The sequence below is a fragment of the Vipera ursinii genome, assembly GCF_947247035.1.
Source record: "Vipera ursinii genome assembly, chromosome: 2".
Taxonomy (NCBI): domain Eukaryota; kingdom Metazoa; phylum Chordata; class Lepidosauria; order Squamata; family Viperidae; genus Vipera; species Vipera ursinii.
Window position 1 is genome coordinate 223994341 of NC_139513.1, and position 14087 is coordinate 224008427.

Sequence of the window (14087 nt, forward strand, 5' to 3'; positions counted from 1 at the left end):
TGGGGAAGCAATCTCAAAATTTAGAAAAGGAAAAAGAAAAAAAGAAAAGAAAAGCTTGGGATGATTTCAGATCAGAGAAGCAGACTGATTCGGAAGGCAGGTTTTCAAGGAGAATCTGCCTTTATAATAAACCTCTTGCCAAATTTGTTTCAGTTCAGCAATTTCTTTTTCGTGGCTCAGATTTCTTAGTCACAGCCACTGACCACAGCAAATATGGGATCAATGAAGAAATCCTGTTTGCAAACAGAATTAAAAAGATATAGCCATGAGGACCAGTCTCTTGAAGTGATACGTATGCTGACCTAGGAATCTGGAGATGGAGAGTTCTAGTCCCGTCTGGATGAAAGTTGGCTGGGTGACTTTGGGCCAGTCACTCTCTCTCTCTCAACCTAACCCACTTCATGATATTATTGTTGTTGTTGGGAAAATAGGTATGTTTTCTGCCTTGAGTTACTTGTAAAGTAAAAAAAGGCAGGATTAAATAAAAATCTAATAAATAAATGGGGCAGGACAGCTCAGCAGTTAAACATGTCAAGCTGGTCAGCTAGAAAATAGAATAGTAATAGAAGCCTGATAGTCCCAGTTCGAGACCTGAGCACTGTGCGACGGGGTGAGCTCGTGCTCTTGCCCAGCTCCTGCCACTCTAGCAATTTGAAAACATGGAAATGAAAGTAGATGAATAGGTACCACTTTGGTGGGAAAGTAGCAGTGTTCCGTGTGCCTCGGCCTATAGTCATGCCAGCCACATGGCCACAGAAGCTTCTTCAGACAATCTGGCTCCCTCAGCTAAGAAACAGAGATGAACACTATCTCCTAGAGCAGGACACACTGGATAGGGAACAGTAAAAATAAAATTCACGATGGTGGTCACGGTAGCGCAATAGAAGCCTACATTCTTTATACGTGCATCCAACATTGACCCAAGTACAACGGTTTGGGATTTGGTCAGGCTGCCATAAGTGCCATCTTTACTTTTTTGAACCCCCTTGCCTCCCCTTCTGGCTCACGAAACAGATCAAGTGGTCTGTACAACACTCAGAAATATTAAAATTAAGTTATATGCTTTTGATCCAAATTACTATATTATGAACTGGGAAAAGAAGCATAACTCTTTAACTCAAGCCTCAAAAGAATTTAATTCGGCAATTCCGATGTGACAAATGTTTAACACATCATCTCCTCTTTGTGTGTGTGTGTGTGTGTGTGTGTGTGTGTAGAGCATAGCCTCAGTAAATCTTAATAAATGAATCTCAGCTAAGCACATAAAAGGGCTTGATGACCTAAAACACTCAAAAGTTAATTCTCTCTTTCTCTCTGTTTGCAAAGCTAATTTTCCTGAAATACAACTTGCCGACTTTGAAACGTGCAACTCGGAGGAGCACAAAAAGGTTCGCAGCCACCAAGAATGGCATGCAGAGGATTCAGAATGACTGGTGTCAGTTATTTCTCTAAGTCTTTGAGTGATTTAATTTGTGGAAGTAATTCCAAGAGTAATATCCCATTTGAAGTTAATGGTAGCTGTGCACTTAAGCACATTGACTGATAGCTGCTTTACAGTTTGAGCTTGTTAGCAGATCAGGAAATCACTACAGCTCGTCAAGTGAGGGATCACCTAACAAGAGTGCAGTCAGAACAGCTCATTCTTAGAGCATATTATAAAGGACTTTCAGTAAACTTACAGGCTTTGGCGACAGCTTTATATTTTACTAATATTATTATTGGTAATCTGCAATTACTTTCGCAGTTTTTAGACTTGTTGGGAGTCTAAAAAATTCGACTCCTAATCAAGAATTATTAAGGTAATGACTGAGAACATAGGCAGTTCCTAGCAGGGTGGTTTTTGTTTTTTTTTAAATTAGGGTTTTCAGCTCTGATAAATTCAAAAATTTCCAAATATTAAAGAAGTCCCTTAGGTATTGCTTCAAGGGCTACAGTCGTGGTTGGCATCACATCACACTCATGTCAAAAACACGTTCCTGGGGTGAAAGGATTAGCCAGTGACATCCCCATTGCCTTGGGGACACCCAGTTGGAGGCACCTTTCATATCCCCCACAAGGAGCTGGAGCAAAGGATGGGAGCTCACCCCCACCCCAGAGCAGCACTCAGGCCTCGAATGCAAGTTTGCTAACCTCCAACCCGGCATCCTAACCACACCAGCCACCATGCTCCTACGGTTGGCATAACAATACATTTCTTTCTCCAAAAGCAGCTGTAATAGCCGCAGTAGTTGTCCTTGATTAACAACCACTCATTCAGTAACTATTCAGATTTATGGTGGCACTGAATGTTACAAAGGTTCCTGAAGTTCTGGCTGACACAGCATTCCTGTATTCACATGATCACAGTCCGGACGACACTTGGCAACCAGTTTGCACTTGTAAGGGTTGCAGTAGGGTGATGTGACCACCATTTGAAAGCTTCCCTGCTGGCTTTCCACAAACAAAGTCAATTGGAAGGGAAGGTCCTGTAAGTCAGAGGTCCCCAACCCCTAGTCCGTGGACCAATACCGGTCCACAGCATGCCAGCAACTATTCCGCACAAACAAGCAAAGCCCCATCCACAGGATGCAGGCAGCACATAAAACCACGCTCCCTCCGATCCGCGGAAAAACCTCTCTCTACGGAACCGGTCCCTGGTGCCCAAAAGGTTGGGGACCTCTGCTGTAAGTCACTCTCACAGTGACACAGGCCAATTTCAGAGACTTTCAGCATTCCATCTGATCCATGAATCTCTAATACTCCGGTCTGTAACCCATCCTTCCATGCCCTGGATCTGTAAGCTTTAATTCCTAGAATTCTTAGCAATGGGAAATTCCACACATCAGCCTCTAAGCATCTAAGTTTTGGAACAGTCCAGAGGTTCCACAACATCTTCCCAAACATCACATTAAACCATTGTCTTGCAATATTGCTGCTGTTGCCAAGAGGACTTGTGCTTAGGTTTTTAGGCATAAATAGGTTCCTCTGATGCTTCAGACAAAAATGAATAGCAGAGGGATATTCAGGGGTGTGTGGAAGCAAAACCTGGCTGTCCTAACACAGAAATTTTTCGCTTTTAAAATGGGCCCTCCAACTCCAAATGCAAAAAAAGATTTGGTGTTTTGTTGTTGTTGTTGTTGTTGTTTTGGCTTTACACGCACATGAGCCAGGCTGCTGAAGGGACACTGGCAGGCAGCAAATGGCCTTTTACTCCTTTTAGTTCCATAAGGGTAGCACAATACGCTGGTTGCCACGCTGTGCCATATATGCTGCTCACTTCTTTCTCCCACTTGAAAAAAAAAAGCAAGTAAACACACACACTAGCCCAAAAGTGTCATCCATTCATGTATAACCACCTTATTAATCTCTTAATGTTGTCTGATGAATCATGAGCTCTATTCTCTTCCCTTTATCTAAGGAAGCCTGGAGCACTATCTCTTCAGCTGTAATCTATACAGCCTATGATACACGCTATATTACAGTGTAAAATTACATTTTCTTCCTGGAAGAAAGGAGAAGCTGGCACATTCCTGTGTTTGCTGTCTCTCTTCATCCACAAAAGCTCTTTACTAATCTGAAGCAATATTGCTTCCTTGAAACTGCACCTTCAGAACACTTCCTATTAGCAAACAGCATGTAACATCACTTTTACAAGCTACCCTACGGTACTATAAAGCCAGGATCTGCTCTATAGTGACTTCATCTTAATGCCTACTCACCCACTGCCAATAAAGAATGACTAAGCCAGCTATCAATAGAAAAGAGGCACCACTACTGCAACCTTCAGCTAGTCAGCAGGTGAGATCTTGCAATTGTGCTGTTCCCAGAAAATGATCTCACCTATGCCTAACTAGAAAGGCTCAGTGCAATGGACATAAATGAGTAGCTTAAATTTATGCAAGGAATGGAACCATTGATGTGGATTTGAGCCTCATGTTATTATGTCTCACTGGTCCCCAATAGCAAAGTTGCCCTCTATAACAGCTCTGGCTCTGCCACAGGGCAGTGCTGGCAGCATTGGCAGGGTGAAGGGGATGGTTTCGCATGTGTGCAACCTAACCCCACGTGTGTGCAAATGAAGCTTCACAGGCTTGCCCGCTGCTTACGTGGTTCAATTCCCAATGGGTCACGGACCAGAACCAGTTTGTAGCCCGTGGTCTGTATCGAACTAGTCCTCTCACCCTTATTGATATCTCTGTAGGACCAAGGGAAGTTGTTTTTCCTTTCCTGGGCATGTGTAATATTCTTCATGTGCCTGTATTATACTGAAATTGTGGTTCTTCCATCACATTGTAATAGATTTTGCTATTTTATTTATTTATTTATTTATTTATTTATTTATTTATTTATTTATTATTGGGACTTATATGCCGCCCTATCTCCTGAAGGACTCAGGGCGGCTAACAACAATAACATACAATAATACAGAAGTTAAAATAAAAATTAAATTAATGGCCTCTGTAGAATAAATTAAAATTAAAATTAAAATAAAAAAAATAAAATAAAATAAAATAAAATTAAAATATCTATATCTATATCTATATCTATATCTATCTGTCTGTCTATCTATCTATCTATCTATCTATCTATCTATCTATCTATCTATCTATCTATCTATCTATCATAACTCATGTCTTTCCAACTTGCTAGGAGCTCCAGAAATTGCACCAGGCAGACTTGCTGGAGCCAGCACCAGAACTTTGGGTCTGTTCAGTGGTTCAAACGATCTGGAGACTTTTGCCATATTTTGTCAGGTTTTTTTTAGCTATAAGGAGTATAACACCTGTTTTGATGGTACCTTGTATCAGTGCCTCAGTGACGTTCAGACAGTTGACCTTCTGCTACAGATATATTAAATAAGCCATTGTCTCTAGAGACAAGACCTGAGGATGTTGGGGGAAAAAATAACACCGCTTGTCAATACAGGTAGTCCTCGACTTATGGCCAAAATTGAGCCCAAAATTTCTGTTGCTAAGCAAGATGGTTGTTAAGTTAATTTCGCCCCATTTTACCCCCTTTCTTTCCACAGTTGTTAAGTAAATCACTGCAGTTGTTAAGTTAGTAGCATGGTTGTTAAGTGAATCTGGCTTCCCCCCATTGACTTTGCTTGTCAAAAGGTTGCAGATGGTGATCACATGACCCTGGGATGGACCAACTGTCATAAATACATGCCAAGTGTCCAAACTTTGATCACGTGACCATGGAGTGCTGCAATGGTCATCAGTGTGAAAAACGGTCATAAGTCTGGTTTGTTTGTTTTTTTTTGGTGTCATTGTCATGTCGAACATTCACTAATTGAATGGTTGAAAGCCAAGGACTACCTGTAGGTTAAAAATTGAAATAGTTGAATATTTTAATGGAAAACATGGCTTCTAGCTGCAATGATTGTTGCTCCTCCCGTTAGTGCCTGGAGTAGATAATCTGCTTCCTCCTAGGCCAGGGGTAGCAACCTTGGCTCTTTTATGACTTGTGGACTTCAACTCCCATGCTGGCTCAGGAATTCTGGGAGTTGAAGTCCACAAGTCATAAAAGAGCCAAGGTTGCCTACCCCAGGCCTAGGCCCTCTTACGGTTTTTGAGCTGTGCAAAAATGTGGCAAAATGCTATTTCATTAATTAAAACCAGCAGTTAAGCGATTTTTAAGGGTGGAATTGTGTAGAAAAGAGCGGACAATATAATTTCTATCTACAGCTATTTTACTGGAATTTAGAATTATATTTTGTGCAGAATAAAGATCAACATGGTAATAATTCAGTTACGTTTGCGTTGCCTGCCTGCTTTGGTTTTTGTATGTAATACCCATGTGGTCTAACTTTATTCTTTCTTTTTCAGAATATAACATGTTTTCAAATGCCTTGAAAAGCTGTAGGAAGATAAATAAGGAACATTCTGTATTCAGTCAGAGAACGGAAGACTCCTCTGCAGCTCAGTATTTTCAGGTAGACAGCTGTTGTTTTCATAATCCTACTAGCAATATATTCAGTATTTCCCAGGGGGATTAAGATAACCTGTTGCAGAAAAAAAAGAACATCCTTGTAACAACATAAAAGACTAACACATGCTATAAGATTATGCCATAGTAATTTTTTTATAAAGTGTTCAGTGGCTATGACTTTTTCATCACCAATATTTCCCAGATTTATTGCAATTTAGGGCACTATCTTGGGTTTCTGCAGGAAAGACTTTATTCTTATTTTGTACATTGTTATGGGCAAATCGTAGCAACTACATTTCTCCTCTTTTCTTTCTAGTTTTATGGATGCTTATCTCAACAACAGAATATGATGCAGGATTTTGTAAGGACGGCTACATATCACAGAGCAATACTTCAGAATCATACAGATTTTAAAGATAAGGTAAGCCTTATTTTTCTGCTCAGTTTCAAATATCCATACCTATTTTCTTACAAAGTTGGCTATAACATTAGATCGACCAGATGACTGATGGAGCTGATTGGATCCAGAAGGAGCTTGGCATTGTTGCCGAAGATCTGCAACGCAGTGGGCCCAAAACCTTGATGAAATGGAAGAGTGGCTGCAACCTCTGTGCCCTGGAACTCTCCATGGTTTATGCATGAACGAAGGCAGATGAAGAGGATGAAGAGATGCCTAGGGCACTGCTAGTGAATGACAAAAAGTGGATGCTCAAGCACAAGCTAGAGCCGCTCTTAAGAGCCTTTTGCATGGTGATAAGGACCACACTCTTATTGTGTCTGCAGATAGCTGCCCAGCAGCCCTGTTTTGGGTTACCTAGTCCCTCCTTGGAGGGAGCAATTCTGGGATTCACCTGCAGGCTGACTAGGAAATGTGCAGCACATTTGGTGCGGCTGCCTCAGGCTGCCTGAGTGATTCTGTGCATGTCCTGTCCCAGTCCCTGGAGGCTTTAGGGGCCTGAATTCATCACAGTGACATTTGGCTCAATCCTAGCAAATCTGAACAGTTTTGGGCATTTGGGCCTTCCAGTCTCCACGTTATTCCATCTTTAGTTCTGGGTGGAGTGGCACTGTCTCAGAGCATGCCAGTGCACAATCTGGGGGGGGGGGCACTTGGATTCCTGACTGCTGCTGTAAAAGGAGATGGCAGCTGTGGCTAAGAGGGTGTTTGCACATCTTTGCATTGTGTACCAGTTGTGCCCATTCCTGGACCAGAAGGCTTTGCTCGTTGTCACTTATGTCCTCTTGACTTTTCCAAGTACCCAGTATGAACTACTGGAACATGCTTTGCATTATGGGGGGGGGGTGTCCTTGAAGAGCATTCTGAAGCTTCAGCTGGTGCAGAATGCAACTGAATCAGTAGTAAAAGGTGTCAGGTACTCAACACATGTAACATCACTGCTTTGTGGGCTGCATTGGTTCCCAGTGTTTTTCCGAGTGCAATTCAAGGTGCTGGTTGTCACGTTAAAGCCCTTCTTGGCTTGGGACCAGGTTATTCGAGGGACCAATTTCTCCCAGTTGTTTCTGCCCATCTGATTCAGTCTAGCTGGATGGGCACACTCCAGAACCTGTGAGCCAAGGATTATTGGCTGGTGGGGACTGGGAGGCATGCCTTGCCTGATGTAGTGCCTGCCCTCAAGGACATTCTCCCTCCAGAGACTAGGGTGGCACCAACCCTGCTTCATCACACCTTGAAGACTTGGTTATGTGGCCAGGCCTGGGGTCCTAGGTGTGTGAAGGGTCCTATTTTCTGGTCATTTTAACATCTGGACATTCCTGTCATTTAATATTAACAACATAATTTTTCTTGATTGCTGTATGTACTTATTTCTTGTATTGCATTTTTAATTGGTTTAAACACCACTTAGCTAGTTCTTTTCAGTTTTATTGTTAAGACTATGCATTTGTCCAGGAGAAACAAAGTGACATTGCCTTGTATTTTTTTTTACACAAAAGAGTTCCTGACCTCTTAGAAAACGTCCATACCCATAATAGCTAAATTTGTGTCTGTACATTAAATCAGTCAGAGCTGTGAGATCCTTGCCATGGCGCACTGATCTGAGACTTTTTTCATTATAGAAACGTTGTGTCCCTCCTGCCTTCTACTGTTTTGCCTTTTCCATCTTTCTCTGATTTCAAACAGAGACATTGAATTGTTGCTTAGCTGGAATGGCTCTGAAGCAAATATACCTCCTACCTTCAGTCTGGCATTACTCTGCTCTCGGCTTTTATATGATATTGGGGAAGCATAACTAGTTTATATACAATTTTTGAAATGCAACTGAATATTTTCAATCTGTCTTTTTGTTGCTAAGATGTTTCATGGGCCAGCACCCTTCACAATAAAGTAAAAGTAATATCCACCAGTAAAATATAATTTTAAAAAATGATGGAGAATCTTCAGAACTTTCAACATTGCTGGTCCTAACTCTCACGAAGCCTGCAGCCAGTGTGTGTATAACTGGGGAAGTTATCCAAGAGATGAGAATCAGCCATAAACTGCAACATTTTGAAATTGTTCAACAGATGTACTATAAATTATTATTCAAACACAATCTGGTAAAAGTGTTGGAGGTGCCGAGCTTCATAAATCTGTATAACATAATTTGTAGTGGTCAGTAAACAATTTGGATGGAAGGATTTACTCAGTGGCAGCTAATACATTTTCTTACCTATGTGACTTCGCTTACACTTCTCAGTCCAAACAAAATCAGCTATGATATAAAAGCAGCACTCCATTAGAACGCAACCATCATTTATTTAAATATAATGTTTATTATATTATATATAGAGACTATAACAACACAATATTTAAATATAATAAGTTTAATAGCAAAGCTAGGATTAAATCTAAGACCTGTACTATTATAATGCGTTATAGCATTACTACAGTTCTCTTTATTTAGCATGTCGAAACAGTAAAGCATGTTTGCATTTATTTCCTTAAAATTATGCTGATTAGAGCAATGGAAGGATGTAAATTAAGGCATGGAGATAGGCAGGAAAAATTCAGTAAATATAGTGACCCACGAAAGGGTCAGGATTCTAATACAGCACAGCAGACCTAGGAAGCATGAATGTGGGTAATAAACTGGTAAAAATCTATTTATTTATTTTGAGAGTTAAAGAGACTAATTAAAGAATGAATTTATTAGCTGCCCAGAGTCACTGGGAGTCAGGAGGTATACAGATACATCCATTCATACATAAATGTGTAGTATAGTCTAACTTCGTTTCTTTTCTGGGTCGGAGTGTGGCAAATACTGCCCACCTGAACACAATTTTTTGTAGTTGTTAATCTATAAACACTGTATAGGGAGTTCTGTGATTTCACCGCTTTTGCTAAGTAGATTCTTAAAAGAAATAATAATAAAAACATGCTTCCATTATTGCTTTTTGACTTTAGCAGTGTATTTAAAGGAATAAAATGCTTTGAAAAGAATTGGCAAGATCTACCTGTGTTAAGTTAATAATCTTGCAGCGTATGATCTTACTTCTTTTTCATGCTTACACTAATGCTTCTGCTAGGAAATACAACAGCAAGAATAACTATTGAATTCCCTCAGAGAAAATAAATTACAATTTATTTGTAGTTTCTCCACATTAATCATACTAAGAGCTTGTGATTTCGAGTCTTGTTATTCACTTTTTTGTACTATAATTAATAAAAATATGCAAAGAATTATGTTACGAATTTGATGCAATATCTCAATTTCACGAAGAAAACCTTAGCATTGTTTTACTTAGAAGATCTCGAAGACTGACAATATCATATATAGTATTTATAAATATTTGATAGCATTGATTGGCAGGAGGGTTTTTATACTTTCTGAATCTGCTGATAAGATCTAAAATATAAATAAAGCCTTATTCAGTGACATGTTCATCCTCATCCATTTTTCTGTTTCAAGGTGGTCCTTGATGTTGGATGCGGATCAGGTATTCTTTCATTTTTCGCTGTGCAAGCTGGTGCTAGAAAAGTCTATGCTGTTGAAGCTAGCTCGGTGGCTAAATATGCCGAGGTGAGTATGTTAGATGTGATGAACTATACTGCATTAGTTTGCTTTGCTGCGTGTGCAGGAAACAAAGTGTTTCTAGCTGAAATATAGGTGTTCAAACAGTTTAGGTTAATTTTATTTCAGTGTTTCATCAGGATCGTGTCTTGAAAGAACATAATTCCTTCTGAAGCTACATGTTAAATAAAGTTGTTAACTTGTTCCCACTTAAGCAACTACAAACTAGCACATTTAGAGATCTGTGTGAAAGTAGGAAATTCATTAAACAACATTATATCTTGACGGTGGAGGCAGATTTAAGGGACTCACTATTCCTGCTAACAACTATAATGTATCCTTGCAATAGCTGCTTTATATTTGAGAAATAGGCCTATTCAGTATAATGCAAATGAGGAACCACTTCATTGGTAAATTAATAACAAGGAGTACAAATTGAATGTACTATTGAAATTTAAAGTAAAATACAACTATTGATTGGAACTATCTTTATTGGCTACTATTCAATTATTATTTTTTCTATACTGAAATACTCTAAAACCTTTGGTAATTAAAACTCACCTCTTGTAAAAGGATTTAAACTAATTAGCAATTACAGTCAACCAAGAATATTGGGCATATTTCAGGGAAAAGCAAGCCCGGGGTTTTCCTGGAATTTCTCATGTCTCGCTTCAAATATTGTACAGTAATAGCTTGTGGAATGTGCAAGTTATGCTGATTTAGTCTGCAGTCTGGCCAAGATAGTGGAATTGAATTAGCATCACAGATCTAGACTACATAACTCAGAAAGTCTAATGAATTCAGTGGATATTGCTTCCTCTCTCTTTCTCTAATTCCACGGAGGTAGCTGGGTAATTTATGCAAAATTCTAAAGCTGTTTAGATTAATTCAATTGTAATGAAATCTGTATTATAATTAAGGTGTTGTGACCATTTCAGCAATATAGTAAGCATATCACAAACAATATTCATTTGAATGTAGTAGATATAGTGACTGGCCAAGCATACTACCCCATTGACTTGCTCCAGTCAACATAACATTCACAGCCAATTTCCAGAATGGAAATATTTATCAAGCAGGTGAGTTAACACTTGCCTACAGAAGAGCAGTGGCTGGAAATGTGTGTAGTCAAAGGAGAGAAATTCAGACTCAGCCAGGTAAGACAAAAAGGAATTTCCTAAGCAACTTCCTTCTCTAGAGAGAGGAAAAAAAAGATGGTTATTTTGAAATCCAAGCTGTGAAAGCGAAAGGGAGAGAACTTTGTGAAAGAGAACACCAAACAAATGCAGTGGGGAGTGTTAGCCAAATATGGCATTTCAGGAGGCTGACATAAGTGGAGTTTAACATCTTTATTGAGCCTCAAAAGTAAGTTTTGGTATTGTCAGCCCTCCCTAGTGAATCAGACAGGAAAAATGATGAGCAAAATGATGAGTAAGAATACATTAACAGATTCTTGGAAAGTTAAATGTACAGACTTCTCACTGTCACGTTTAGCCATCTGATCAATTGGGGTGGCAGCTTTGCTTACGGCACATATGTCAAGTGTGTACTGGTATTGTCCTCGTTTAGCGACTAGCTTGCTTAGCACCTGTTCATACTTAATGATGGTGATGAAAAAGTAACTTTGCAGCCAATTCTTGCATTTAGACCTTTGTAGTTCTGCAAAGCAAAGCAAAGTGGAAGTAAGATTCTAAGCATAGTTACAGTTTCACTGCTCTCCTCAACGACCAAGTTGCAGGCCCAAATGCTGATTGCTCATTTAGCGGTTGCTAAATGAGGACTGCCTGTACTAGAGCTATGATAGGTGACACAATAGAATATTTTTTCCACTTTTTTCAATCTTGTTTTTCTTTGATTTGACAGTATAAATTGTGGGAATCCCTATAAGTCCCACATGTTGGTATTAAAAGGTAAAGTGTTACCTAGAGCAGGGGTAGGCAACCTTGGCTCTTTTATGATTCGTGGACTTCAACTCCCAGAATTCAGGAATTCTGGGAGTTGAAGCCCACAAGTCATAAAAGCACCAAGGCTGCCTACCCCTGACCTAGAGCATAGCCTAAGCAGAAAACTGGTGGCCGCTGTTAAACTACCAAGCAGTTGTTCCAAAGCAGGAAGGTAGGCCAGGAGAGTAGAGAGTCTCTGGGAGAGGAAACTGGAAACCCCCCATCATTCACCCTATGGACTCAGCCCTTACCAGTATGCTAGAATATTGCAAATAATTAGCTTACCTAATTCACCTATCTGGCTTTCAGATCTTTCTTGCATGACTTTGTTCTTGAATTACAGTTGCAAGAAACATTCTTTACTTCATCTCAAATAAATGCTGCCAAATGGTGCATTTTTTTTTAAAAGTATTAATGGATCTTTTCCCAGTCTGTTTTTCTTCCTATAGTATGGGACTACAGATCTGTTTCACAGAGCCTAAATTATAAGGATATATGATAGCATGCCTTGGGATATGAGGCCAGAGAAAGTTGGATAGCAGGCTAAAAGATGTACTTTTAAATTTGATATCAAAATAAATCCCACTGAACCTGCTTAGGTTCTATTTACAGAACTAATTGAATTGCTGCATAATTGGAGTAGACTTTTTCAATACTGTGCCCCCAGGTTTAGCTGGGAGCATGTTCTACAGAAATAATAACGAGATGTTTTCAAATCGCTGTCTAGAATTTGGATTTAAATTACTTTTGCAAAGTCTGTGAAATAAAGCGATGTTAAGATGGAGGAGTTTCATGGAGGGCACTTGTACAAACAGAGCAAGGGAGCAACCAGCATAAGGAAAATGTTCTGTAAAGTATATGGGAGAGGTCAACTACTGATGGGATCATTGGAAATAAAGAATTAGTCCTTGAGGAATAGAGAAATATTTGGCACACAAGGCTGGTGAAAGAGAGGTCTTTCTGGGAGTTTTGGCAACGGGGTTCCTTTTGAACAGAGGCCCAAAGAGAAGCTCACTCTTCCAGATGCTTGCTGCATATGCCTCCAGGCAAGGTTTTCTATTTAATGAATCAAATCAAGGTTTTCTATTTAAAGAATCATGTTTTGGGAAAGACGGTTAGATCTGTACTGGTCCAAGAAATTTCCTCTTTCTTTAATATGTCTGTGTTCCTCTTTCTTCAACATTTATCCTAAATGGGGTTAATATTATTATTAAAAAGATAAATAAAAACATTGATAGTAAGCATTAAAACTCATTGTTTTAAATCACTTTTAATTAAAGCATTTTAAATTATTTGAAAAGCCAAGAGAATCAATGACATTTCTGGCTGATGCCTAAAAGCCACAGATCATGCCTATCTGGATAAACTTTGGACTCCTGCTAGGAAAAGCCTGTTAGAGTTTCCTTTCCACGAATAACATGGATGCTTAAAAAAACCTTTTGAGGATAACCTCAGTAGATATAGAGAATGGTACAGGCATTATTTTTTAGACCAGAAGTCCCCAAACTTTTGGGCACCATGTACCGGTTCCGTGGAGAGAGGTTTTTCCGGATCAGAGGGTGCATGTTTTTGTGTGCTGCCTGCATCCCACGGATGGGGCTTTGCTTGTTTGTGCGGACCGGTTGCTGGCATGCCGTGGACTGGTACTGGTCCACGGACCGGGGGTTGGGGACCCTTGTTTTAGACAACTGTGTCCTACATTGAGCAGGGCAGCCTTCTTCAACTTGGCCTCATCTAGAAGTTTTGGATTTGGCAACTTCAAGAATTTGCAGGAGTCATTCCATGTTTGGAGAACATTAATGGATAGCAAGCACCAGGAGCTGAATTTATATAAATAATGAATCTATTTTAATATTGATAAAATATAATCTCCCCAGTGACTAGAACTGGTTAGTCATGCAACATCTACAAGTCTTCATATTGCACATAACAGTGTACCAGAGCATGAATTATAAAATTGTCTGCCAGAGGAAGGGAAACTGGGTTAACAAATTTGTATAACAATTAGAGAAAAGATGAGTGGAAAAAGGTCCTCTTCATTATTGATGGTTTTAAGAGTGCACAATTTATGTGTTTTATATCCTGTTTGGGAATTCGGCCATGAATAAAAAGTAGAGAAATAGGAACACAAGTTTATCTACGGTATACCTATTTTGATTGCGCCTATTGGTTCTGTACAAAGTATTAGCTTTATAAGCTCTCCTCCATCCCTTCCTTAAAT

At 39.5% G+C, this 14087-nt stretch overlaps 1 protein-coding gene and 1 long non-coding RNA gene across 4 annotated transcripts in view; one reads left to right on the forward strand and one right to left on the reverse strand.

Moving 5' to 3' along the window:
- LOC310634301 (histone-arginine methyltransferase CARM1-like) overlaps window positions 1-14087 on the forward strand; it is a gene marked incomplete at its 3' end in the record, with an annotated part of 78775 nt that overhangs the window by 44696 nt on the left and 19992 nt on the right. For all 3 annotated transcript variants that reach the window (XM_083352559.1, XM_083352560.1, XM_083352561.1), the window contains exons 3-5: window positions 5811-5917; window positions 6230-6334; window positions 9822-9932. In XM_083352559.1, coding sequence (XP_083208685.1) covers window positions 5811-5917; window positions 6230-6334; window positions 9822-9932 — 323 coding nt within the window. The remainder of the gene's footprint in view (window positions 1-5810; window positions 5918-6229; window positions 6335-9821; window positions 9933-14087) is intronic.
- LOC310634309 overlaps window positions 5875-14087 on the reverse strand; it is a 31527-nt gene continuing 23314 nt past the window's right edge. The window contains exon 3 of the long non-coding RNA XR_014491197.1: window positions 5875-5986. This is a non-coding gene — a long non-coding RNA (uncharacterized lncRNA). The remainder of the gene's footprint in view (window positions 5987-14087) is intronic.